This window comes from Vanessa tameamea, chromosome 25 (genome assembly GCF_037043105.1).
Source record: "Vanessa tameamea isolate UH-Manoa-2023 chromosome 25, ilVanTame1 primary haplotype, whole genome shotgun sequence".
Classification (NCBI taxonomy): domain Eukaryota; kingdom Metazoa; phylum Arthropoda; class Insecta; order Lepidoptera; family Nymphalidae; genus Vanessa; species Vanessa tameamea.
The window spans coordinates 8,277,691-8,302,179 of record NC_087333.1 but is presented as its reverse complement, the minus strand read 5'-3'; the positions used below and the strand labels follow the sequence as shown (position 1 = coordinate 8,302,179).

The 24,489-nt window shown below is 33.1% G+C and overlaps 3 protein-coding genes across 4 annotated transcripts in view; all 3 read left to right on the top strand.

The window, feature by feature from the left end:
- The window catches only part of LOC113396223 (mitochondrial S-adenosylmethionine carrier protein-like), a 260,338-nt gene that overhangs the window by 82,722 nt on the left and 153,127 nt on the right, over window positions 1-24,489 (top strand). The window lies entirely within an intron of this gene.
- LOC113392855 (trafficking protein particle complex subunit 2-like protein) overlaps window positions 1-24,489 on the top strand; it is a 177,136-nt gene that overhangs the window by 988 nt on the left and 151,659 nt on the right. The window contains exons 3-4 of one of the 2 annotated variants that reach the window (XM_026629448.2): window positions 5-181; window positions 249-476. In XM_026629448.2, the coding sequence (XP_026485233.1) occupies window positions 5-181; window positions 249-294 (223 nt within the window). In that variant the 3' untranslated portion in view covers window positions 295-476. Of the gene's footprint in view, window positions 1-4; window positions 186-248; window positions 477-24,489 lie in introns of those variants that run through there. The other variant, XM_064218918.1, reaches the window with a different exon arrangement.
- Window positions 814-2,822, top strand: LOC113392856 (small ribosomal subunit protein uS10). Its single transcript, XM_026629449.2, has 3 exons — window positions 814-972; window positions 1,202-1,363; window positions 2,586-2,822. The coding sequence occupies exons 1-3, from the start codon at window positions 970-972 to the stop codon at window positions 2,790-2,792; spliced, it is 372 nt and encodes a 123-aa protein (XP_026485234.1). The 5' UTR covers window positions 814-969; the 3' UTR covers window positions 2,793-2,822.

The following is a 24,489-nucleotide window of genomic DNA, read 5'->3' as shown; positions in this document are numbered from 1 at the left end:
ACAGTTACGGCTATGTTACAAATACAAAAATAAAACTTGTACTTGTAACAAGTTCTACTTCGCCCAGCGGTAGCAATATAAGAGACGCTGAAGTTAGAACTGCTTTACGTAGACTTCATGCGCTCTACGCTGATGCGATCTGTAATCCATTCCATTTGCCTGGCGATCAAATCATATCTCAGTAAGTAATAAAACTATATTGTTTTTTAAAATTAATCTGAATGTACTAAAATATATTATATTTACAGGAAATTCGACAGGCAAGTAAAAAGCTTAATGGTTAATAACGTCTAAAACTGAAAGAAGTACTAGATGTGAGAAGAACCGTGAAGAAGAGCTCAGTTTCTATTCTCTTTGATTTATATTATTTAAGAAATTAAATATTAGGTTATATTTAATCTTGTATATGTAGCATATAATTTGTTGTAATCGTTATTTCATTAAATGCTTAGTAAATAAAACAATATTGAGATAAATGTATTTGTATTGATACTGTTTTCAAATGGAATTTTATGTAATATATATATAACCCCGGCCGTGATAATATGACAATGCTTTATTATTGCTCTATAAAGAAAGAGATTGAATTATTTTAAAATTAATATGACTTAATAATTAAATTAATTCAAATTACATAGTTGCCATACATTAAAATCTGGAGTAACATGAAGCATAGATATTAAATTTTAATAAATATGATAACTATACTTAAGTTATATTTTTAAAAACTATCTAAATTATACATCAATAAAGAACACTAATTATTTTTATACTTGTAAAATATCAACCATAATTACAAAATTATAGGACTTAAAAATTTCTACACGAATCGCCGAATATAGTCTGTGCAAGAACCGCTCCATTTTGATTCTCTTTTAATGTGACATTTGTTTCAAGCTGTTCTCCGGTTCAGCGCTGAGCAAACTTTAATAGAAAAGTTGTTTATCTCGACCGAGAAATCGCATCAAAATGGTAAGAAATATGTTCCCTTCACGAATGAATTATTAATTTACATCTACAGACATATTTAAGAATTGTCCGCCAAAATGTCCGGTTAGGTTATGTTTGCACGTGTCAACTTTTTAAATACAATTTTTAAAACTAATATATTGTTTATCTACTGATATTATTTGTATAATTTTAAATTAATATGTCTAAAGCATATACAGCATTAACATGTAGTTCATATACATAATTGCAGGCAGCCGCCGTCGTATCAGGAAAGGACATTGAGAAGCCCCAGGCTGAGGTATCTCCAATTCACCGCATCCGTATCACGTTGACTTCACGCAACGTACGATCATTAGAAAAAGTGTGCTCAGATCTTATCAATGGAGCCAAGAAACAGAAACTGCGTGTTAAGGTAACCAAAATATGCTGATATAATTATTAACGACATTGACATGCTCAGAACTTAAACTTTGGGAGAACTCATAGTTAAACTATTTAAGGACTTAGAACATCACCCACTCATTAGATATTCTACTGTCAAACACCATTACTTTGTATTGTTGTGTTCGGGTATGAAGGGTGAGTGAACCAGTGCAACTACAGGCAAAAGAGATAATATTCCCAAGGAGGCACATTGGTGATGTAAGGAATGGTTAATATTTCTTACAACATGAATATCTATAGGCGATGGTAATCATTTACCATCTGGTGACCAATTTGCCTACCTATATATATATCATATAAAAGTAAATTAAAGAAAAATACATTTGTAAAATTGCATTTTATACTCAATATGGTATAACAATAACACCAGTGCCACAAGGGGCTATAATTTTGCTCCTATTGATAAACCTTAATAAAATTAATGTAATTATATCTATATGTAGACAAATATATCAAATACAGTAGCGCCAAGATGAAGACACATTATGTCGAGTACTGGTGTGTTCACTAAGTAGCGCTAGATTGATGCTTTTCAAAGTGCAGTGTATAGCTGTTAAATACTATACTCTGCTCATAGGAGAGCAACAGATAAAGTGTCTCTATTATTAATAATAGATAATCTCCATTAATTATTTTCAATAATTAAAGCAAATAACTGTTATGATAAATTTTCTATTTATCTATAAATACGTATAAAATTACATGACATAATGTCGAAATGGTGCTTGCCATGATCCACGTGGTCTTGATTATTAGTGTAGTTATTTTAAATATTGTTTTTTATAGTTTATGTATTTAATTGTGTGGCCTTTTAAAAAATGTAAACATTATGTCAATAAAACATTGATAAATAAGGCGTATTACTTGATACAAGATTATATTAAAGAGATAAATGCATAGTATTTATTGGTATCTAGTAAGGATATCTAAAAAATTGTACTTTACTGTCATGTGTAATTAAAATGGTAGAAGAGATTAACTATTGGTCGGATCAACTTTCTAAACCAGTGGTGGCTTTATATTTAATTCAATACTGTATTATGGCAATTCAAAAGTGCTTTTATGTTCCTAACAAAGCCCAACCAAAGAATATTTTGATTTAGATAGGTTTTCAATGTAAATAGATTTTTATATAGTTATAATATGTAATGTATATATTGATAATAATTGAATTATTTTTTTCTTATCAGGGACCAGTCCGCATGCCAACCAAGATCTTGCGCATCACAACCAGGAAAACACCTTGTGGTGAAGGTTCCAAGACCTGGGACAGATTCCAGATGAGGATCCACAAGAGAGTGATAGACCTGCACTCCCCCTCTGAAATTGTAAAGCAGATCACCTCAATCAACATTGAGCCTGGTGTAGAAGTTGAAGTCACTATTGCTGATGCGTAGGCACATCTGCCAATAAACTTTTTAAATTGATTGATGCTTTTATTTTAAAGTTCCTATTAATATATTTTAAACTTATTCAAGTATGTAAACCTTTTTAAGTCGTAGCTTTTTCCTTGCGAAATTTATAAAAAATTATGTATTATGTATAAGTACACAAACAGTCACCCTCCCATTTTACCCCCTCCAGAGGTGAATTCAAAAGAGTAGCCTATGTCCTTCGCCGGCTCTCAAACTCTGCACACGAAATTTAATTTTAATCGGTTTTGCAGTTTAAGCGTGAAGACTTAACACAGTTACTTCCACATTTTTAATATAATTAAACCACCTGTTTGGAATGTAGAGTACCGAGAAAAACTGGCAAGATACTCAGTAGTTGTTACCCTTTTCCAAAATTTCGATTAGAAAGTTATGTCAATCAATTACAAATTAAAAAAGAAGCAGAAACTAAATAAGTTAAACAAAGTCAGAAATGTTTATTCAATACAGAAGCATTAAATTTCTCATTGCTTTTTTTTTGTTTTGGTAGGCAGACAGGAAAATGAGTCGCTTGACGGTTAGTGGTGACCACTGCCCTCTATGGGCATAAAAAAACTAACCATTCCTTACATCGAGAATGCCCCACAAACCTTGGAAATTAAAACGTTATGTGCCTGTATTTACACTGGTTCACTCCCCAATCAACTGGAATACAAAAATACTAAATATTGCCGCTTGGTGGTAGAATAAATGACATATAGGTACTTAACCAAACTACCTACCACTAAGTGATAGTCAAAAATTTATCACAGGCTCGGAAATACCTATATAATACACCTCGTACCTGACAAAAACCGGCTATAAGAAACGAAAACGGTGTAAACGTTTAGTATTTCATTAACATGAGATTCGAGTCGAATATTATAGACAAAGAAATATAATTTAGGAATTTCATGTCACGATATAATGACAAAATTTAATTTGGCTTTTATTGTCAGAATTGTTTCTTTGATTTTGCACACTTATTTAATACCTACTTAAGATGAATAGGCTTTAGGTTGCCTCAAAAAGTTGCCTCAAAAACTAGATGGCGCGACTAGGTGAAATATTTAATAATGACTGGAATGAGTTATTGGATACATTCATATTTTAAAATTGTAATAAATTCGACATTCATGATTTTCTTGCGGTTTTAAGAAATCAGAAACCACAAGACGAGGCGTTCTGAGTAATAAAGCATTTATAACACGTTGAACCATAAAGTAGGTACCTTCAAAATAATACCTAGCAGTAATATTGTTATATGATTAACTCCTAGTATTCATTTAATTAAAAAAAAAAAGAAGTGAAACGTAATTTTTCAAATGGTCTGAGGTCAAGGCAAGATTAAACAAAATTATATTTGTTTCCCAATTTATAACATTGTTATAATATTTGAAATAAGTTTATAAGTTTAATCATCCATAGCGAGATTTAATTTATCGTCAATAGGTATAATTTACGTAACAAATAAGGAAAGAAAGTGGCGTGGGCGACCGTTGCGGATTATATATATGTGCCGTCATATTCCGTTTTCGATCAGCATAAACTGCCGCTAGACATGCGTGTACCTTCAATGTCTTCAACAAAATTGATGGTATGCAAATGTTATTTATCATTGTAGGAAGTCAATTGAAAGTCAAAAATATTCTTAGACTTGAATTTACAATAATTACGAGATTTACATACATATGTGTATGCATGTGTATTTTATTTTAAATATATTATTTTTTTACTGTAATATATTATGTTTATCTCTGCTATGTACACCTCTACCTCTTTTTACCTCTGTTTCTTTCCTTTACCTTAATGTTGCCTGGAAGAGCGCTGTTTAAATTAAAATGTGACTTATGTATGTGCTTATTTTCAATTCAATTCAATTCTTAGTTTAATGGCTTTTAGTTGTGCCTGTGCTTATTTTTGTACAATAAAGAGTATTCTGACTGTTATTTGTCTTCTTAATATATCTCTCTGTACAAAATCCAGATTTTGATAGATCATCCAGATAGCTCGTTCGCATTATGTTAAATTGTTGGATTATGATTATGATTAATCAAAGTAAGGGTGTCAACGTCCCACATCTGAACTAAGAGTTGTCCTATTAAGAAGAAGTGTTTAAAGCTTATTTGACTTTGCTACTCAAATGTGGTTTAGTGGTAAGTGGATATGGCAAATTTTGACATTCGACACATATATAAATTCATTTGAAATATATATTTTACTTAAACATACTGATGCGCTTGTCCGGATTTCAAACCGCAATCTTCGGTTAAGTGTTCATATTAATTGTGTGCTTTAAAAGTTGGACTATCTCGGTTCTAAATTATTGCAATTGGTAGTTGCTAACTCGTAAATTAATGAATACAGCCTCCTAATTAAAAAATGCAATGCCTCATAATTGGTACTGACCTTGAGTCATTCTAAATACTTTGATGGGACCTCTTTGTTGTGGAAACATGAAAATTTTCATAATAATCATAGTAAGTATTCAAAACAGATTAAAATTTAAACTGCCTCGTAGCCAGTTTATTTCAGTCGTAATTGGTATGATGTAATCCTGTAGTTAGCTAAAAAAATGGAGCTTGTCTCTGCCGGCGCCACGCGTCATTGGCCATAGACAATACAAACAAATCGATCTTTGAAAAATGTTAGGACATCTGTTGAAACGACATTTTTAATAGTGTAATACTTTGTGTATTGATTTTATCTTGTTAAATATTGATATGTTAAATTGCGGTATTGTATGGTTGTTTTAGATGCTCTATAGAGATGTTTCAGGCTTAAGGAACATTTAATTATAATTCTTATATCATTATTTCAACAACTCCTATTTAAATTTATTTAATTCTCCGATGATGAATCGTTAGTAAATGTTTAGTATGCACTCGAGGCCAAGAACAATAGAACTTGTAAACGCAAAATTAAAAATAATTGTTTTTATTTGTAACTTGCAACTTTTACCCAATCACAAAGAACTCAATATTTCTTCGCAGTAATTGAAAACGCGTTCTTTGAATAAGATCTGTTTTGTTCACTGAGATTCCGCTTTTAGAAATATGGATGGCACAAACATAAAACATGTATTGAAAATTTAACCTATCCGTAAATAATATTGCCAAAAGAAAAATAAGCTATTAGGTCTTATAAATTTCTAAATCAACACTAATAAAGTACAATCTGGAAATATAATCTAATTTCGGAACCGGTACCTTTACATTAATTCAATACTGTAACATGACAATTCAAAGTGCTTTTATGAGCCTACTTGAATAAAGAATATTTCGATTTTGATTCAATAAATGAGGATAGAGTACTAATATACATGAAGCGTATACAAAAATATAAACATAGTAACTATTATTAATACATATTTGTATATATCTAAGGACTTCATTTCAATAATACTTGACGTGTAACAATATTTATTTTTCTATATTTAAAAATTCAATCTTTCCTGAAGATATCAAGACGCTTCGTCGGAATGGCATCAACAATTAATCACTCATCAATCGAACGCAAAACATCACTACAGAGAGCAGCTGTGTTTCGGTTTGCATGTGAGTCAGCCAGTGTTTTTACAGACACAGAAGATATACGCATTGATCGCATCGACCTGGCGCATTATTCCACGTCAGTGCTTAATTCCTCGTCTATATTATAGTCTATGGTACCTTATATACCCAGAGGAATAACATATTCAATGAAGTATGACGTCAAACTTAATTAATAATAATATTACACTCACGAATACGCGCCCTCGAAAACAAAGGCATAAAGTTAGATTTGTGTAATTTAAGATACTTTTGGAATGTACGTTAAAATTAACTATTATTACTGTTTTGCTTAGTGAATGAGCGTTACCTAGTACAAGGTCCCTTTTTACCAGTACTTACTAGTTTGTTTTGCTTTAAATTGTTATCAATAAAACATTTTCATATAACTTAAAACCAGCGAAAGATCAAATTACTTCCAACGAAGGTATCATAAGTCTCATTGTGATATGTAGTTTAGAAGAGATTGCAAGAACAAACAAAAATACCTATAAAAACTGTTTAAATCATATTCCCTCAATTTGACTTCGCCGAAGCCAATACTATAACAAACATTTATTTCTGTAACTAATACAATCTCTTTAATAAATATGATTTAATGGTTTCTGCGAAATTTGACACAGTCGAATAGTCAAAGTTCACAAGCTTCGAGTCATGGTAAATCATAACTGAGAGCCTGCACGCTTTCTAAATGCATTTAACCGAAGAATTCTTTGCGAATGTTAAGAAATAAATATTAATTTTTATACTAAAGAGGTAATTTCTCGTTACTAGACTGCCGCAGTGCTGAACATAATATTTTATTACGCGACGCGGCAAATTTAGCCGCCAGTCGTACGTTACAGCTATAGATATATGCAGAATAGATTAATATTCCTTTTTGGTTTTTAGAACTAACTACCCTTATTATTATGCAATGAAATGAAACACAATTGATTTCTCAAACATCACTACAAGTTTAAAAATACAAATAGATTTAAACATTATTAATTAATTGGACAAGGGCCGACATGGCCCAGTGGTTAGAACACGTGCATCGTAACCGATGATTGCGGGTTCAAACCCAGGCAAGCACCACTGAATTTTCATATGCTTAATTTGTGTTTATAATTCATTTCGTGCTCGGCGGTGAAGGAAAACATCGTGAGGAAACCTGCATGTGTCTAATTTCAACGAAATTCTGCCACATGTGTATTCTACACCACACCAACCCGCATTGGAGCGGCTTGGTGGAATATGCTGCATACCTTCTCCTCGAAGGGAGAGGAGGCCTTAGCCCAGCACTGGGAAATTTACAGGCTGCTAATGTAATTAAATTTAAAAAATACATACTGGCAAATACTTGGCAGTGGGGCTGTGTAGGACAACCCACTTATTAGATATTCTATCGTTAAATACCAATACTTGGTATTAATGTGCAATTGGTTTGTGGGTTTGAAGGGGTGAGCCAGTGAAACGAGAAGCATAAGGGACATGACATCTAAGCTCCTAAGGTTGATGATGTAGTGGTACGATTAATATTCCTTAAAGCGTGTATGTTGGTACCACTTACCATAAGGGCCTATTTGACCGATCACCTAAATCTATACTAATATTATTAATGTCATAGTAAATCTGTCTATCTGTTCCTTTTTTACTGCCAACAACTGGACCGGATTTGATTAAATTTGGTATGAACTGGGTAAATTTTTACCTTCTTGACCAATCATTAAAACTCGAGCGAAGCCATTGGCGACAACTAGTATGTTAAAAAAATGATAAAATAATAAAAAAAATAAAAACTATATTTCAACAAAAAAAATATTATGGTCTTAACTATGGTTTAATATCAAAAAATAATGTTACGTAATATCATAAACATTGATACTCTATTAATATTATTTTGTGTTACTTAACTTTCTTTTACTCAGAATCGAAACGAACTACGCCACTTTTAGCAACCTCAATGAAACGGAGATTGATAGATGAAGTAAAAAAAAAAACTGATAATATCACACAGCCGAAAAGGGAAGCCCGACGAGGGTAGGCCTTTGACCAATTCTTTACCATTAGAAGAAAATTTTCAGCTTATCATGTGGCAGAGATATATATCTCGACGTTACGGCGTGTACCTTACGAGCCTTAGGCTTCGTTAGCGCAGAGCCCCTAGCCGCTCGACTGCATCGACAATTTGCTGAATGGAAGCTAAGCTAAGCGCAGAATTAACAATGACTTGAACTTTGTAGCTGCTCGAAGCAATTTAATTAGGCTTTGCCAACATAATTTAATTTTGTATTCGTTGACGGCCATTACAATTATATTTATATTTTTTATTCTAGTCTATAATTTATTCAATGTTCTATAATACACTAGCCCGTGCCGAATTCGTTCGGAAAAGAATATATTTAATTAACTACTTTCAGTAAAAAGAAAATGACACCCTGAAATTCTATAGCTGCGCCATCTATTGGGTCCAATCTAAACCAACTAGGGTTTCAAATTAACACAGAAAAAGTCATTAGAATTATTTCGGCCGGTTATTAGGAGTTCAGTAACGCAACTAAGTATAATTTATCCTTGAGTGAAGGCCAAGGACGGGTTTAGGAAGGCCAAAAGGGGCTTCAGTCCTAAAGAAGAAAGGTTTATTAGCTTTTCATTTTATTCAGATAATTTCACATTAAGGAGGTACGTTTATTTTTGATTAATTTATTGAATTTTTAACTTTAATTTTATAGTTAATCAGAAATATTTACGTATGTATAAACGAAACGTTTATCAAAAAAAATGCAAAGGAATTGAACTATGATGCCTCTGATAATTTATAATTATTAATACAATTAAAAAATATATTAATAACAATACTCGCATTGCAGTTATACAATTGGTAAGTCGTATTAAAAAGTCATGGTCTAATAGGATACTATTTATTTTTAATTTACAACTTATAAGATTTATTGTGTAATGCTATTTTAAATTTAATTATAAAATTATTTTCATTCAACATAACTGTTTCTGTTCTTGTATGGATGCATCAGAATACAATAAGAAGATGGAATATTTATACCGTTCGTCGAACATACCGTCTTGGCTGAATAAGCCAAAACCAGTGTCAACTACCATAAACTATTAAGAAATATTTTTTTATGGACATCTGTCACTGGTCAGAGATTTTGGTATGGTCTGCCATTTTTGGAAATTACACTAAGAATATAAAAATAATATTCGTCTTTTAAAACAATTTTAAATATTTGCATTGTCTAACAAATGATTATCAGGCATATTTAAATTTATTTTATTTACTGTAGTAAAAAATTAAATAACATCAAAATCTTTTGGCTCTCGTTGAAGCAAAAAATCTAGCTTATAGAAAAGACATAATTATATAAAATATATACAAAAAAAATAATAACTGTAATTATTTTATATACATTTTATAAATGTAAAATATGTAAAATGCTTATTTACAATTAAATATAATTATTCCATAGATGTGTATCTAATAATATAATATTATATCGTATTTAATAAACTATGTTACATTCGTTAGAATTAACATTACTAAAATGTTGTACTGGCAACAAAATATATTAACATTTAAATTTTTAAATTAAGAATATCTTGAAACTATTCAAAATGAATTTAATTTGAAATCCCTTTTGCTGCTGCTTAATATTTCACGTCTGACGTAACTTGAATACGATGGCTCTTGTCGATTTAATTTGTAAAAGAGCCGCATAAACTATAGCTGAGACCTATGTATATGAGCTAGGTCGTCGCTCCAGAGATCAATACAGTCTGGGAACGGGATGAGCCGGTGAACCGTAGCTTAACTAGAGTTTAGCGTTTATTTAATCTTCGATTATTCACTTTTTATAACTAGTAATTTTTATGTATGTACGTTAAAAATTACGTTAAGTTATTTATGCAAAATGTAGTTCCCTGAGCTGGTGGCATTGGTGACGTAAGGAATGGTTAATATTCCTTACAGCGAATATCTATGGGTAGTGGTGACCACATACCGTCAGGAGGCCCTTTTGCGGACCTATTCTAATAGTTATCCCACTAAACATCAATATTATTGTTATTAATTTATTTCGGTTTGAAGAGAGATTCAATTATTGCACCTGCAATCATTGGCTGTCATAGAAATGTCAGTGCCAACCGAGTATCCCGTTTGCCTGCCTGCCTTTCCACAATATTAAAAAAGGGTTACGGTTTATGAAAAACCTTTTCATTAAATAGATGAACCTATAGCTACGATATTCAAATAAATAGCTATGTCATGTAAGCTTATCTTATGGTTAGTTTACGATACGTGCAAATTTATTTATGTGACATTTCTTTGGGTGTAATTAACATTAGTATATAAAAGTTTCTTACGCATAACACAATACGCCTGACAGAATTGCGTTTTGAATTTCACGCGCTTTAGTTAATTTTACGTGATTATATATTAACATATATTATTTTATATGTGTATGGATTATGTAAATCTATACTAATATTATGAAGAGGTAAAATTTGTTTGTTTGTATGTACTCGGTAATCTCCGGAACTAATTATCGAATTCTATTTTTTTTCATCGATATAGAGATATTTTTTTATGAGTGCTAAAAAAATTAATAAAAACCAAATAATAATTGCACATTTGCACCATTTGCACCTATGCGGAGCCGGTGCTGGGCAATTTAATATTATTTTAAAATATTTTTCGTAAGAGTTATGTTTTCTTAACAATTCAAGCAATTCTGGTCTAGTATTCAAGTAAAAGACTAGTTCTCAGACTGGGTTTGGTAAGAGCCCAAGGGGCTAGAGCCTGCTGCTTTCACATCGCTATACAGCTGAGCTATTAAGACTTTGGATATCCTTTTAATCCAGTTCACTTTCGTAATTTTGTATGTTAATCACATAGTTTGTTTGCTATTATTTATATTCATACATTTTGATATATATTTTTTTGTTATTAGTCTGTAAATCAGAAAAGTATATTTTGTTGCGAAAAGGACGCATTGATTCTACGGTTGGTGTTACAAAAATAAAACCTTTCACTTCTCGTGTTTATCCAATAATTGACGTTTACACTATTAAGATAAACTATTTTATTTTGAATTGATAATATTGTTGTTAGAATATCTTGAACATAATTTCAACTATTATTTCTTTGTTCAAAACGGACCGAAGGCAGTCTCGAACATTACAAATAGACAGCTCTTTTATAAAGATTGAAAACAGTTTCAATATCTGTAGCGTTATCCCAAATTAATTACTATTTCTAAGCTATCATTAAAAAAATCAGTGTGTTAGTGACTGTATGGTTGATAGCACACCTTGGGAATGAAACGATCGCCTCCTGGCTATTTCTTTTAAAATTGAATATTTGTAAATAATAAAGTTCCGCTGAGTTTCTTTCGCCGGTTCTTCTCAGGTCAGGATACTTTCTTTCCGAACCCGTGGTAATATTTAATTTGACAATCGATAAGTAAGTGTAATGCTTCTTTATTGAATAAAGGAATTTGATTTGATTTACTTATTACCGATTTTTTTTTATTATAATTTAGCCCGTAACTTAATCCCTAGTCAAGTATTTTTTAACTGACAGTGGTGTAGTTGGCCTTTCAACCCACCTAGGTTTGTCAGCACGGGGCGTGGTTAGGGCTCTTCAATTATTTTACTCGGGCTAGAAAGAGAAGGAACTTAAATTTCTCCCTCACACATTCGGTTCTGGATGCTGCGTTGGCATAGCAACGGAAAATAAGCTAGATATTGAACTGGGAATTTTTGTATTCTCCGTATATAATAGACTTATTATGAAGTGCTTATGTAATATGGATGTATTCAGGTTCTTTAGGGTTCAGGTTCTCTATCGTACCCAATGTAAAAAACCCTTTTTAATATACTGTGTTGGTTGTATCAGTTTGACTTAGGATCAAGATTATCTCGGCCATCTTATTATGAATTTGCTTAACTTTTCAATTGGTGCTACAGCTTTGTGCAAGCCCGTCTGGGGCGGTACTAACCACTTATCATACATTCTACCGCCATACAGCAATACTAAGAATTGTTGTGTTCTAGTTTGAAAAGTGAGTGAGCCAGTGTAACTGCAGGCGTAAGGGCCAAGGTGCAACGGCGATGTAAGGAATGGTTCATTTTTTTTACGGCGCCAATGTCTACGTGCCCATAGTGGTCACGTGGTGGCCACTTACCGTCAGGTGGCCTATTTTCCACTATTTTTATGCCTTAACAAAAAAATGAAGCAAGTTTCTTAGGTAGTTTCTTAACATTTATTTGGTCATAGTAAGTGTTATTCAATTCTTAGTTTAATGGCTTATAGTTGTGCCAACAGGGCACAGATTATTTCGCCAATGTCACGTAGGATGGAGAAGACACTGGGAATATTTCTACCAAGATAAAACCTAGTAATTGTCTATGGGATCATCTCAATGTCTTTGATCAGTATCTACATATTTATAGGTTTGAGTGGGGTCAAACATCTTTGTATTCCATGGATTAATCTTGCGAGTACCAGGGATAGTATGGCAGAGATAAAACTCTGAGCAGTTCCCGGGATTTGCAACACGGATAAAGGTTTAAGAGCGCCTCCTTTAGATCGCTTCAACGCTCAACGTTACATGGACAATATTGTACGGAACTCACATATCGAGACTAACAAACACGCGGATTTATTATCTATGTTAACGTTGAGATTATTTTTTTTTCTATTCCAAGTACGAAAAATATAAATAATCTTATCAGGGTACATATCTATCGTTAGTCTTTGAACCGGAAACGTAATTATTCACACCTGCGCTATGAAGAACATCTTGGGAGTACACACACATTGTAACAAGCGCAAAAAAAAAAATAGAACAATATTAAGTGTTTTATAAAAATTATTCATTAAAAATTGATCACAAAATGACCTGAAATTATTCTTTATTGATTTTCTTGTTGGATTGTATTGGCTGGTTGTGAAAAACTAGTTGTATGCACGGGACATATTCAAAAGGATATTCTTTCTCTTGACAAATTTCAGCCACGGCATCTAATCTCAGGAATACTAGCCAACATAAGTGTGTGTGCAAACAATGTCTGCTCTACTCCCACACTCAGTATCCGATGGGACGTCAGATCTGCAAGAGTTCCAAGAGGACCAAGGGCTCTCCGTACTTTATGAACCAACGGCTTTTCAAAGCCCTAGTTGCTATTGAGATTATTTTGACAGAAAATCCAATAACTTCTTATCGACCCGACCTGATGAATGCTGAAGTTCTGCGTAAACCCAGAACCTCAGCATTTGCGGCCTTATATTTAGCTACAGCACTACACCAATCAGGTAGTCTACTATAATATTATTGTACATTATAATATATCCCGCGATCGAACTGGATGGCTATCACAATAATTTAGGTGCAGTAGAAAAGGGGGAAATATGAATACTGCAAATTCCCTGCAAATCAATATACAAGATATTTGTAGCGAATGTTCGTGGTAACTTAGTGTTGTAAGGCACTAGTGAGTAGCTAGATCGACGAGGCAGACAACAAAGTACCAGATAATACGAAACTCATTTCGAGTTTTCGATAAAACTTACATTCCGAAGCGTTTCGACGTGATGGTATTTTTATCTTGTATAATAACTATTCAAAAGCGTTTTGAAATCCTTCTTCTGACGGAAAAGATCATTCAATATTCCTTACTTTGGTATTACTTACTGGAAGAGTTTTGTGTCAGCCCATCTGCGAAGGTTCAACCCACTCCAGTTTGAAGGGTGAGTGAGCTTATGTAACTACAGGCACAAGGGACATGATTTAGTTCCCAAGGTTGGTGGCCCATTGGAGATGAAATAAATGTTAAAAATAAACGGCATCACAGTGACAGTGAGCACTTACCATAATTTGCCTTTTCTGCCTATTTCATAAAAATGGAAGAAGAACAATACAGGAAGAAAAACATAGATATTAATATGTTATATGTATGTATATCTTCGTGATGTTTTCCTTAACCTTCGATTTGATTAAAATTATTAGCCTTAACAGGATTTGTATCGGCTATGATAATGTTTTATTCACTTCGCCATATTGGCTCCCCATTAAATTAATTTAGCGTTACTTTAAACTTCATTACTTTGGATCGTTTTCATCGGTAGGGCACCGGATTTCCTTGCGGGGCCGAACGAGGTGCGTTAAGCTAATCGGGATACGCCCTTGATGGATTCTACTTAGCAGACGAGAATGCTAGCAGCCTTTCCCTGTGGAAGCACTATTTTGATTGTCTAGACGAAAAATACAGCTATACTATAATAAAATTGTAGTGTCTGTTTGTAATATTAAAATAACCCATTTTAACTAAATGCAAATGTATGTATACACGGTACATATAGCAAAATAACATTTTTTACAATTTTTGTCTATCTGTCTGTCTGTTTGTTCAGGTTTATCTCTGGAACGGCTGAACCGATTTCGACGGGACTTTCACTGGCAGATAGCGGGTATAATAAGGAATACCTTCGGCTACTTTTATTTTAGAATTATATATAGAATAAAAATAAAATCACGCTACAATATCCAAATAACTTAAATTCAAACAACTCGCACGAAGTCTCGGGCACAGCTAGTTAGTTAATAAATAAAAAAGGGAACATGTGTAACTTACTTGGGTTCCTTACGTTATTATTTTAAGTTGAGTAACAAAAATCATTATATTTTGAGTATAGTAACAAATATCAAAATCATTCTAAATATACTTTATTCAAGTAGGCTTTTGAATCGTTATTTTACATGACTATATTAAGTGAAGCTACCACCGGTTCGGAACGTGGATTCTATAAGACGAACCGGCATGAAACTCAGTAGTTACTCTTTTTCAACATGTAAAATACAAAGTATGTTAGTTAAATACAGTTATATATGTATATAATATATCCTGCCTGGAAGTCAACGAGTATTAGCTCCATGTTTTTTTATCATCTGAATGTATTTTTAACAAATTATTTTAATTTATGAGATACATTTTTAAATAAAACTAATAATAATAATCATAATCAATCATAAATAGGTCTTTAGATATGTCTTAACCAGACTTTGCGTTTATTATACGTATATTGTTAGCTATCAGCAATGGCAGACAAACTGACAAACACTAAGAAGATTCTTGAATTAACGAAACCCTAAAAATAAATAACATTTTAGTAAAATTAATACTTTTAAAATTTAAAATGATAAATACCGACATAGTGTGACCATTTAAAAACACTAATATTAGTATAGGTTTTTGTTGTATAACAATACAAGTATCGGAATACCAAATTGAGCTCAGACACATGCGAACTGATCGAGCCTAATATGGCCGTCTGGTTTAGAATGTGGGTGGGATTCAGTACCAATAAATTAAAATGTGTCGGTTTTACCAATATGTCAACTGTAGTGTTCACCTAGAGTTGATGTCTTCAAAGTTTTAGTAAGGAAAATTTACAGGCTATTCCTGTGCTACTGTGCTGTGCTGTGAACAACCTAGTCAAAATCTAAGTGAATATCGTACTGCTGATCTAAGGCCTCCTTTTTTAAGGAGAACGCTTGAAGCCTACTCAAATGCGTTGTATACACGTAGCAGATTTTCATCCGCCATATACTTTCTTCCTTCGGGTTTCCTCACAATGTTTTCCTTTACTGAAAATCCTGCAGTACTTACCTGGGGAATTCAGAATAATCAGTTAAATTAACATCTCCTAACAAATGGTTCATCCATCAGAGCAGAATTCACTGCTAATATTATAAAATTACGAAAATACAAAATACGTTTACAAAACCCTCAACAGTGTAACCGTATTTTTGTCGGTCGATTATTCCCTATTATATCTCTTTTCGTTTGCATGAACTCCTTGTAGGCCGTTGTCGACCTTGGGGATTTAGACGACTTTGGATATTATTGATCCATAAGAACTCACTTCGTGTCGGACGCGCGAAATATAAACCAGTTACGCAATTACGCAATTTTGGTGCGTGTATCCTTTAAATATCATTCAAATAATTATGGTTTGTATCATAGGATCTTTAGACAGATTTTTTGGTCTTTAGATCCTTGGTTTGACTTGAAGAGTTATCACCATTTTTTGATATGAAATAGGTAGGCAATAGGGCTACAGTTGGCCATTTTTTTTTATTGTATTGGTAGGCGGTCGAGCAAATGGGCCACCTGATGGAAAGTGGTGACCACCGCCCATAGACAATGGCGCTGTAAGAAATATTAACCATTCCTTACACCAATGCGCTACCCACCTTGGGTACTATGATGTTATATCCCCTGTGCCTGCAGTTACTCTAAATCATCTTTCAATTCAGAAAAAAACGATACTATGTATGCTGCTTTGCGATAGGATTTATGGTGAATGGGCGGTACGTCTCAGTCGGCTTCTGCAAAGCCCACCAAATAAGTAAACCAATAATTATGATTTTTTAAATTCTGAAAGCCGTTTTCTGCACTGCCGTTCTCATTAATGAATTAGAAGAATAATTGTGCAGAATTTATTTCAATCTGCTATTCATACATTATTATTTGCCTGATTCTTCTAAGAACCAGTTGCCTTTTCTGGTTTCTGGTTAATTTAATTTTGAAGATCTAGCCAGAAAAGAAAGATTAAATAATAAATACATAGTTTATTAATGGCGGAGAGATCCCCTGACCGATTTCGGCCACGGCGCATTCTCTAGGGAGACTGGCATTGCACTCTTTATCCCCTAACCCTTATAATGGGAAGGCAACCCCGATACAACCGGTTTCGATTCAAAAACTGGACCAAAGGCTTGGAGTGTTCACAAAGTAAACTAACAGACTCTTTTGCTACTGAATTTATTATTAGAATTTATTGTCTGCCACAACAAGCTAGACCAGTAGACCGAAGTTCCAATTAATAATATATTTAGTGTAAAGTACCTTTTAGCATTTCACAGTTAAGTAAAATGCTTAAACTCAACTTAAATATATCTTTAATAAGATCTCCGATGCGTCAGATATTGTTTAGAGAGTAAATGAAGACAAATGTTCATACAAACCGGTTTTATGGGCTTAAATTCTATTTCAAGTATGGTGTAATTGATTTTGATCCTTCGTAGCTCAAGTTAAAGATTGTTTTCCTGTTTTTAGATTGCTTGTAAATAGGATAGGAATACTTCACGTCGCCCACGCATGGTTGCACAGAGTAGATTGATTATAGAAACGTTAATAGTAGACAAATAAATAAATTCATTTAATTTTTTGTTGCTGTGGTTTTTATTCATAAAATTACATATTTTTCTTAGGTTTAGGTAGCAATGCCTAGGTTCAACTTAATAGGATAACAGAATTAATCATCTTTGTCAAATGTTAAACTTGGCTGTCAAAATTTTTACCATCGATCGATAAACATTATTACATTGGTAGCCTGTAAATTTCCCACTGCTGGGCTAAGGCCTCCTCTCCCTTTGAGGAAAAGGTTTGGAGCATATTCCACCACACTGCTCCAATGCTGGTTGGTGGAATACACATGCAGAATTTCGTTGAAATTAACCTAACCTAACTTAACCACTGGGCCATCTCGGCTCTTATAAACAATATGTCAAATAAAAAAATCATTTAAAGAAAATCAGATAAATTGTTCTTTTAATAATGATCACACGCATATTTAATGAAATACATAAAGTTTATTAGACAAAGGTATATCAAATTTATTAAAGCCACATTGTAATAGTAATATTCAAATAATAAAATAAATTTTGATGGAATCATGTTCTTTGAAATATATAATGAAGCCCAGTAACAGGACAGAACAGCTGCGTAGGAGGATTTTGTAGTAAGCGAGTTGAAATATTAATTATATTTACTAGTAGAGAAATGATTACAAAAAAATTATCACAAAGGATTTTATTTTATAATTTTTATTATTGAAGAAAATAGTTTTAGACTAAGAAAGCTGAGATGTGTTTGTAAAGAGTAGTTAAATCAGGCAGAACATATTATGTAAATTTAACTGTATTTAACTGACGTAACATTATATTTCAAATGTTGGAAAAGAGTAACCAATGAGTTTCTAGCTCTTCTCGGTAGAATCTGCATTCGAGACCGATTTACGTTAAATACAATTCTGTAAGATCACGAAGTGCTTGTAAAAGCCTACTTGAAAAAAGTATTTCTTTTTATTTGATTCTAAAGTTGTCCGAGTAAAGGAAAACGTCGATAGGAAATCTGCACAATCGTATGAAATATATACTATCATGATATAAACGGTCTTGGTGCCAAAATTGGTGAGTTTTTATTTTAATAAACAGCACGACAACAAGAGTCAATGAGTTATCTTATACCAAACTCAATCGTCGAAGACCCACGCGTCAATAGCATAATGTCTATCAATGTGAAAAGTCGCAGTTTCGATCCTGACCCCTTGGGCTATTGTCCTCCCCACTCCTAGCCGCAAACTTAAAGCATACAATAGCGTAGGAGCAATTTCCTAAAAAAGGGGCATTGCTCATATTATCTTTAAAAAAAAAAACCACTAAATAATAAACCCCAAAAAGGCTTCATAGTTTCTGGTTAATAATCATTGTCTCTGTTTAATCTTTCAATTAAGAGATGACTTAAATAGAAAATGTAAGTACTAATTCATTAAAAGGGCGCTTTCAAAGTACATATAATGTTCAATTATTAAAAGATTATTTACTTTTTTAGTTCACGTATTTCTGTAGCAGTTCCATTCATGACATTGTTGATGGGTTTTTATTTTAAGCATACATAATCTCTCTAGTGTCCAACTACTCTGTAATGCAAGAGGTCCACCTACACTTTAATATAGTTGATAGGTTTAGTTACCAGCGATTGTCTAATTCTAATCAATACAAGGCCTCTGCGTTAGATTAATGGTTGTTAATTAGAATTTATTTTATTACTTTCGAATTGTCATGGACACAAACATCGATAGCATTCTTCTAACTAAATAATGTTATCCTTCTGACCAGAATTGGTCGAAAGGTCGGCAACAATCATCTAAAAACATTTATAAATCGTTCGATTGTGATAATACTCTTTTCACTTGGTGGCTTTATGAAAGCCCACCTGGGTAGGTGCAATCTGTCATACATACTACCATTAAACAGCAATACTTAGTTTTGTTGTGTTCCAGTTTAAATGGTGAGTGGGTCAGTGTAGCGACAGGCACAAATACGTAATAAGTAGTTTAAAAGGCACACCATCCACATCCAGACCACAAACCATCTGGTGGTCTATTTGTCAATCCGCCTAAGCGATGGAAAAAAATACTCAGTATTTGTTGACACCAAAACGCAATATTTCGCAAAGATTCGTTCCCGGGGTTCAAGGGCCTCGAGATCTGAAACCGACAAGACAGTCGTTAACAAAATCAGGTAGGTTACCTGACCATCTATCTAACTAACATACACAGAATAGAATAAAATTTCATCGTTAGCTTTGAATTCGATATTTATTATTTTAATTAAATTATTAGTACGCAGTAGTTCTACCTAAAGCAAAACAAAATAATGTGTCCTTTTTAAGGGGTCATTTAGCTAAAACCTATCTTCAGCGGTGTCAAGCCTTTTTCCAACGACAATCCTGGATCTCCTCTGTAAACCAAACTACTTTCCACTAACAACTTATGAATTAGAAGCATGAAACACGTATTCACTAATAGTTAATACACTTAAGAAATATAATTCATTACAAAATAAAAAACAAATTAATAACAATGATTAAAAACCAAAAAGACAATCAATTGATTCATTAATGTTATTTCCAAAATATAAAAGGGAATAGTACCACTGCCACCCTTCAAATGCAATGCAAACCAAAGATGTCATATCCTGCATTTAATAATACTGGCTCACTCACTCTTCGAACCAGAAAACCGCATTGAAGTTTGATGTTTATCGGTAGAATTAATGTACCCAGACCTACTTGAACGAAATCCTACCACCGGATGAGAGTACCCAAGTGCAGTGATAGATTAATAAAAGTAACTATAGTAGGTATATACATATAATATGAAAGTATATTCTGATTTTGAACTTTACATCAAGACTGATAATTTTCGTTTTTTTTTTGCGCACGCCCATGATAAATTCATATTATTAATTAACAAAATCTCATTCAATTATTTGTACATTCAAGATTATATTTAAATTATTGAAGTCATAACAAAATAAATTTATTATGAATAAAGATTAAAGATACATTAATGAAATACTAAATTAGGGCATGTTCATTCATAAGCCTTGAGCCTTTCCAACTGGTTGGTGACTTCATCCGGCATCGAACCTGCACCTACGATCTTGACTCACCGGTCCGCCTACTAGATTATATAACAATAATTTTGCTGCGACTATTTTATATAAGATATTTATTTGTCTGTCTGTGCGATAGAAGCTTAAGCTTTTGAGGTGGAATTTAACCGTATGTACTTTTTTAATTATTTGGTACTGCATCTTTTATTTGACAATGCGTCACTAACCTTGAGTAGTACAGAGAGTTGTAGTTACACTGGTTAGCTCCACCTCTCAAACCGGAACAAAATTATTCTAAGTTATGCTACCCAAATTTGCACAAAGTCGTACCACCAAGTAAATTCAATCACTTGATGGAAATGAACTTCGCCCATGGGCATCCGAAATACCGGAAGACTTGAAAGTACGTTGTTTCAAAAACCTAGCTTTATCGGCTACAGGTTTTAAGATCCTAGATTCGAAACCTAGGATCGGTAAATCAATAGTTATTGGGTTCTCTGTCAAGAAATCCTCAAGTAAATTCACAGAGTTTAGCTCCTGTACTTCGGAAAGGACTCATCATATTAGATTACGGTGGAATTATGAAATAGTGAACAAAAATTTCTAAATAACATTATTTTTGATTGATTTAGTTTCTATTATTTGACTGCTCTGAGACTAGGCGAGGACAGAGTGGTGCGGAAGAAGCTAGACACATCGATGAAGCATTTCAGGACAAGCATGACCTTCAGTAATGAAGCACACGAAGTAGAATATTTGACAGTACGCCAGAAGGCTAAGTATGAGCAGGTTCTATGCCGGAGTATTAATAACAATAATTACGTAAACATTGATCTAATTTTCATCCATGAATTTGGGGCCCTTTTGGTAGATATTTACTACCATGTACAAATAATATGCTTATGGCCAGACCTTAACTATAGTTACAAATAAACGGTGCGGTATCTTTCGTATATTCGTAGAAATCTGATTGGTTGTACAATCTTATGGCTATTTTATAGCCTTTTTGATAAATATGTTAGTTATTTCTTACAAATATATCACTTTCGAAAATATACATAGCAGTCCACGTGAGAACAAACGTGTGAAAGAAATTGTTGGTTCATCGGGGCCCTCTCGGGATGGGGGCCCTGGGCACGTGCCCCATGTGCCCTACGGTAAAGATGGTAATGGTTTTAAGACCCCGACATCGTCCACGTACGAGAGGGTGGGGACTACATACTTATTTGCTCATTTTCAACTTCAAATTTGAAGAACTTTCATATATAACCGTTCAAACTTACCCTTGACATTTAAGCGTCATACCGAATTTTATCAAAATCAGATCAATGATTTAGCCTTAGCCGTGAAAGGATAATAGAAGACAGACAGACTTACATACGCGTTTATAATATTAGTATGGAATTATAGATTCGTTTTAAACAAGACATTTGATATAAGTGATTATAATACAGAAAAAACGGATGAACTCTGTCTATGTTTTAATATTTGCGTGGCTTAATACTTAGGCTTTAGATGTAAGTACAATTTTTGTTGGTAACTTTATATAATTACAGAAACATTTGTAACCAACGCGTATAGACAACGCATGTATTTCCAATTTATGGAGTCTAAGCCTTACAAGTCTAACGATTTGTGATATCATTAATAAATAATTTGTATTTAAGTTATAATATAACAAACGATTCAAGTCACGAAGTCTCATAACTGGAACAATCTAGAATGTTCTAAGTGTTCTAACCTCATTTTGCACATTTTGAAATATATTAACGAGTATTTCGTGTTGTGTGTTACATTTACGTTTATTTTGTGTAACGTTCGTGTCCATTATCAAATTTACTTACCCCTAGGGGGCGGCGCGTGATGTCACGGTAGGGTGACAACGTGATATGAACTTGACAGAGACATTCCCGATCGGAATTTTGTTACATTAACGCTTACCATTAAAAGAATAAAATGTATGTTTCATTTAAATGACTAAACATATATAAAGTTAAATAATTAAAAAAGACGACGCGACAAGTGTGAAACAAATTGGCTACGAAGCGTTGCATCGATAGTCAATGATACGTATTAAAACTAAAAAAAAACTAAAAAACTGCACTCATCCCACCCTCAAAAATGCTTTAATAGTTATATAAAGATGTAATACACACATACAGTCTTGACTTTTTTACATAACATACCAACTACATGACATATCAACATAATATGACTAGTAGCCGCGAAACTCCGGGGATTCTCATGGAGTAAACTTAAAACTTACTTGCATTGCAATATATGCAGTCTACTTGCATGTATGCGTTGATGATACTTGGGGATGTGTTTTTATTTTTAATTCTCTTCATTGTATATTGACGTAAAAATTCTCAATGATTATAAAAGTTGTATATGTAAAAAACGAACTTATCCCAAAAACTATTCAGAATTTTTTCTCATTTGCGAAAAGCTAATTAGTATATTGATATTTTTCTAGGCACAGCTCCATAAAAAGTGATCCTTTTTCGAATATTATCTTTTCTTTACGTAGGTATAAGCTTTTAGTTAAATTAATCTCACTTCTGTATTCATGTGAGTCTTAAGACAAGACATTATTAGAATTCGTTTGATTAGTACGGCTTTATTTGAATACCCGCTCGCGTTAAATATTTGAATTGTTTGGCAAATGTTTACAAAGACACGTAAAACTCTAACTACACAAACATATATATGTGTTGGTTGCATATTAATATAATTACATATCATATCATATTATAATAATAATTATAGTCGTTTCCTGACTTTCAAATCAAAATCTAAGTTTATTCAAGTAGCACTTTATTTCACTTTATTCAAGTAGCATTTTACAGAATGATACTAAACGTAAAGTTTTGGATTATTTACATACATACATATGTAAACGGAGTGTCACACTACAAAAGAACGAAAACACATAAGCCAACTCTATTTTCTTTTTTTTTCTGGCTTTTATTTAAGAGGGCACAGACTATTTCGCCAATGTCACGTCCGAGCCAACTCTATTATCTTGGTGTGCGTGACAGTTACCCTTAACATTCGCCAAACGTTATACTACTTTACTAGTCTCCGTGTACTTAGTGTCCAACGATTGGCCACTATTCTTTCGACACGTTCTCCGCTTGGACAATGTATTGTTTGTTTTATTTTTGACATATAAATAATCAACGCGTAAAACGATTGTGCCACTTCACAACTTTGCATTACTGTATGTAACGAAAAACAAAACTCAAAAAAAACTCAAAACTCAGATAAACAAGGAACGATTACGATACAAATAAAACATTAATTGTTAAATATATTACGCAAAGCATTAGCATTAGCATTAGCAGCCTGCAAATTGCTCACTGCTGGGCTAAGGCCTCCTCTCCCTTTGAGGAGAAGGTTTGGAGCATATTCCACCACGCTGCTTCAGTGCGGGTTGGTGGAATACAAATGTGGTAGAATTTCGTTGAAATTAGACACATGCAGGTTTCCTCACGATGTTTTCCTTCACCGCCGAGCACGAGATGAATTATAAACACAAATTAAGCACATGAAATTTCAGTGGTGCCTGTCTGGGTTTGAACCCGAAATCATCGGTTAAGATGCACGCGTTCTAACTACTGGGCCATCTCGGCTCTTATATATTACGCAAAACCATATTATATTCCTTTACCTGACAAATGAATTAATGACTCTATCGTGTTTAATAGGTTTGCAAGTGGATGGAGCGGCGGTAACTGGATTAGCGTCGGTCAATATTGACAGCCGTCATCATTACGTAGTATAAAACAAAGTCGCTTACCGCTGTCTGTCCCTGTGTATGCTTAGATCTTTAAAATGACACAACGGTTTTCGATGCGGTTTTTTTTAATAGATAGATTGATTCGT

What these genes read in the sequence shown, in the direction of transcription:
- LOC113392856 (XM_026629449.2), top strand. An exon ending in AACAGAAACTGCGTGTTAAG is followed by an intron (nt 1,364 to 2,585) that starts GTAACCAAAATA and finishes TTTTCTTATCAG; the next exon opens with GGACCAGTCCGCATGCCAAC.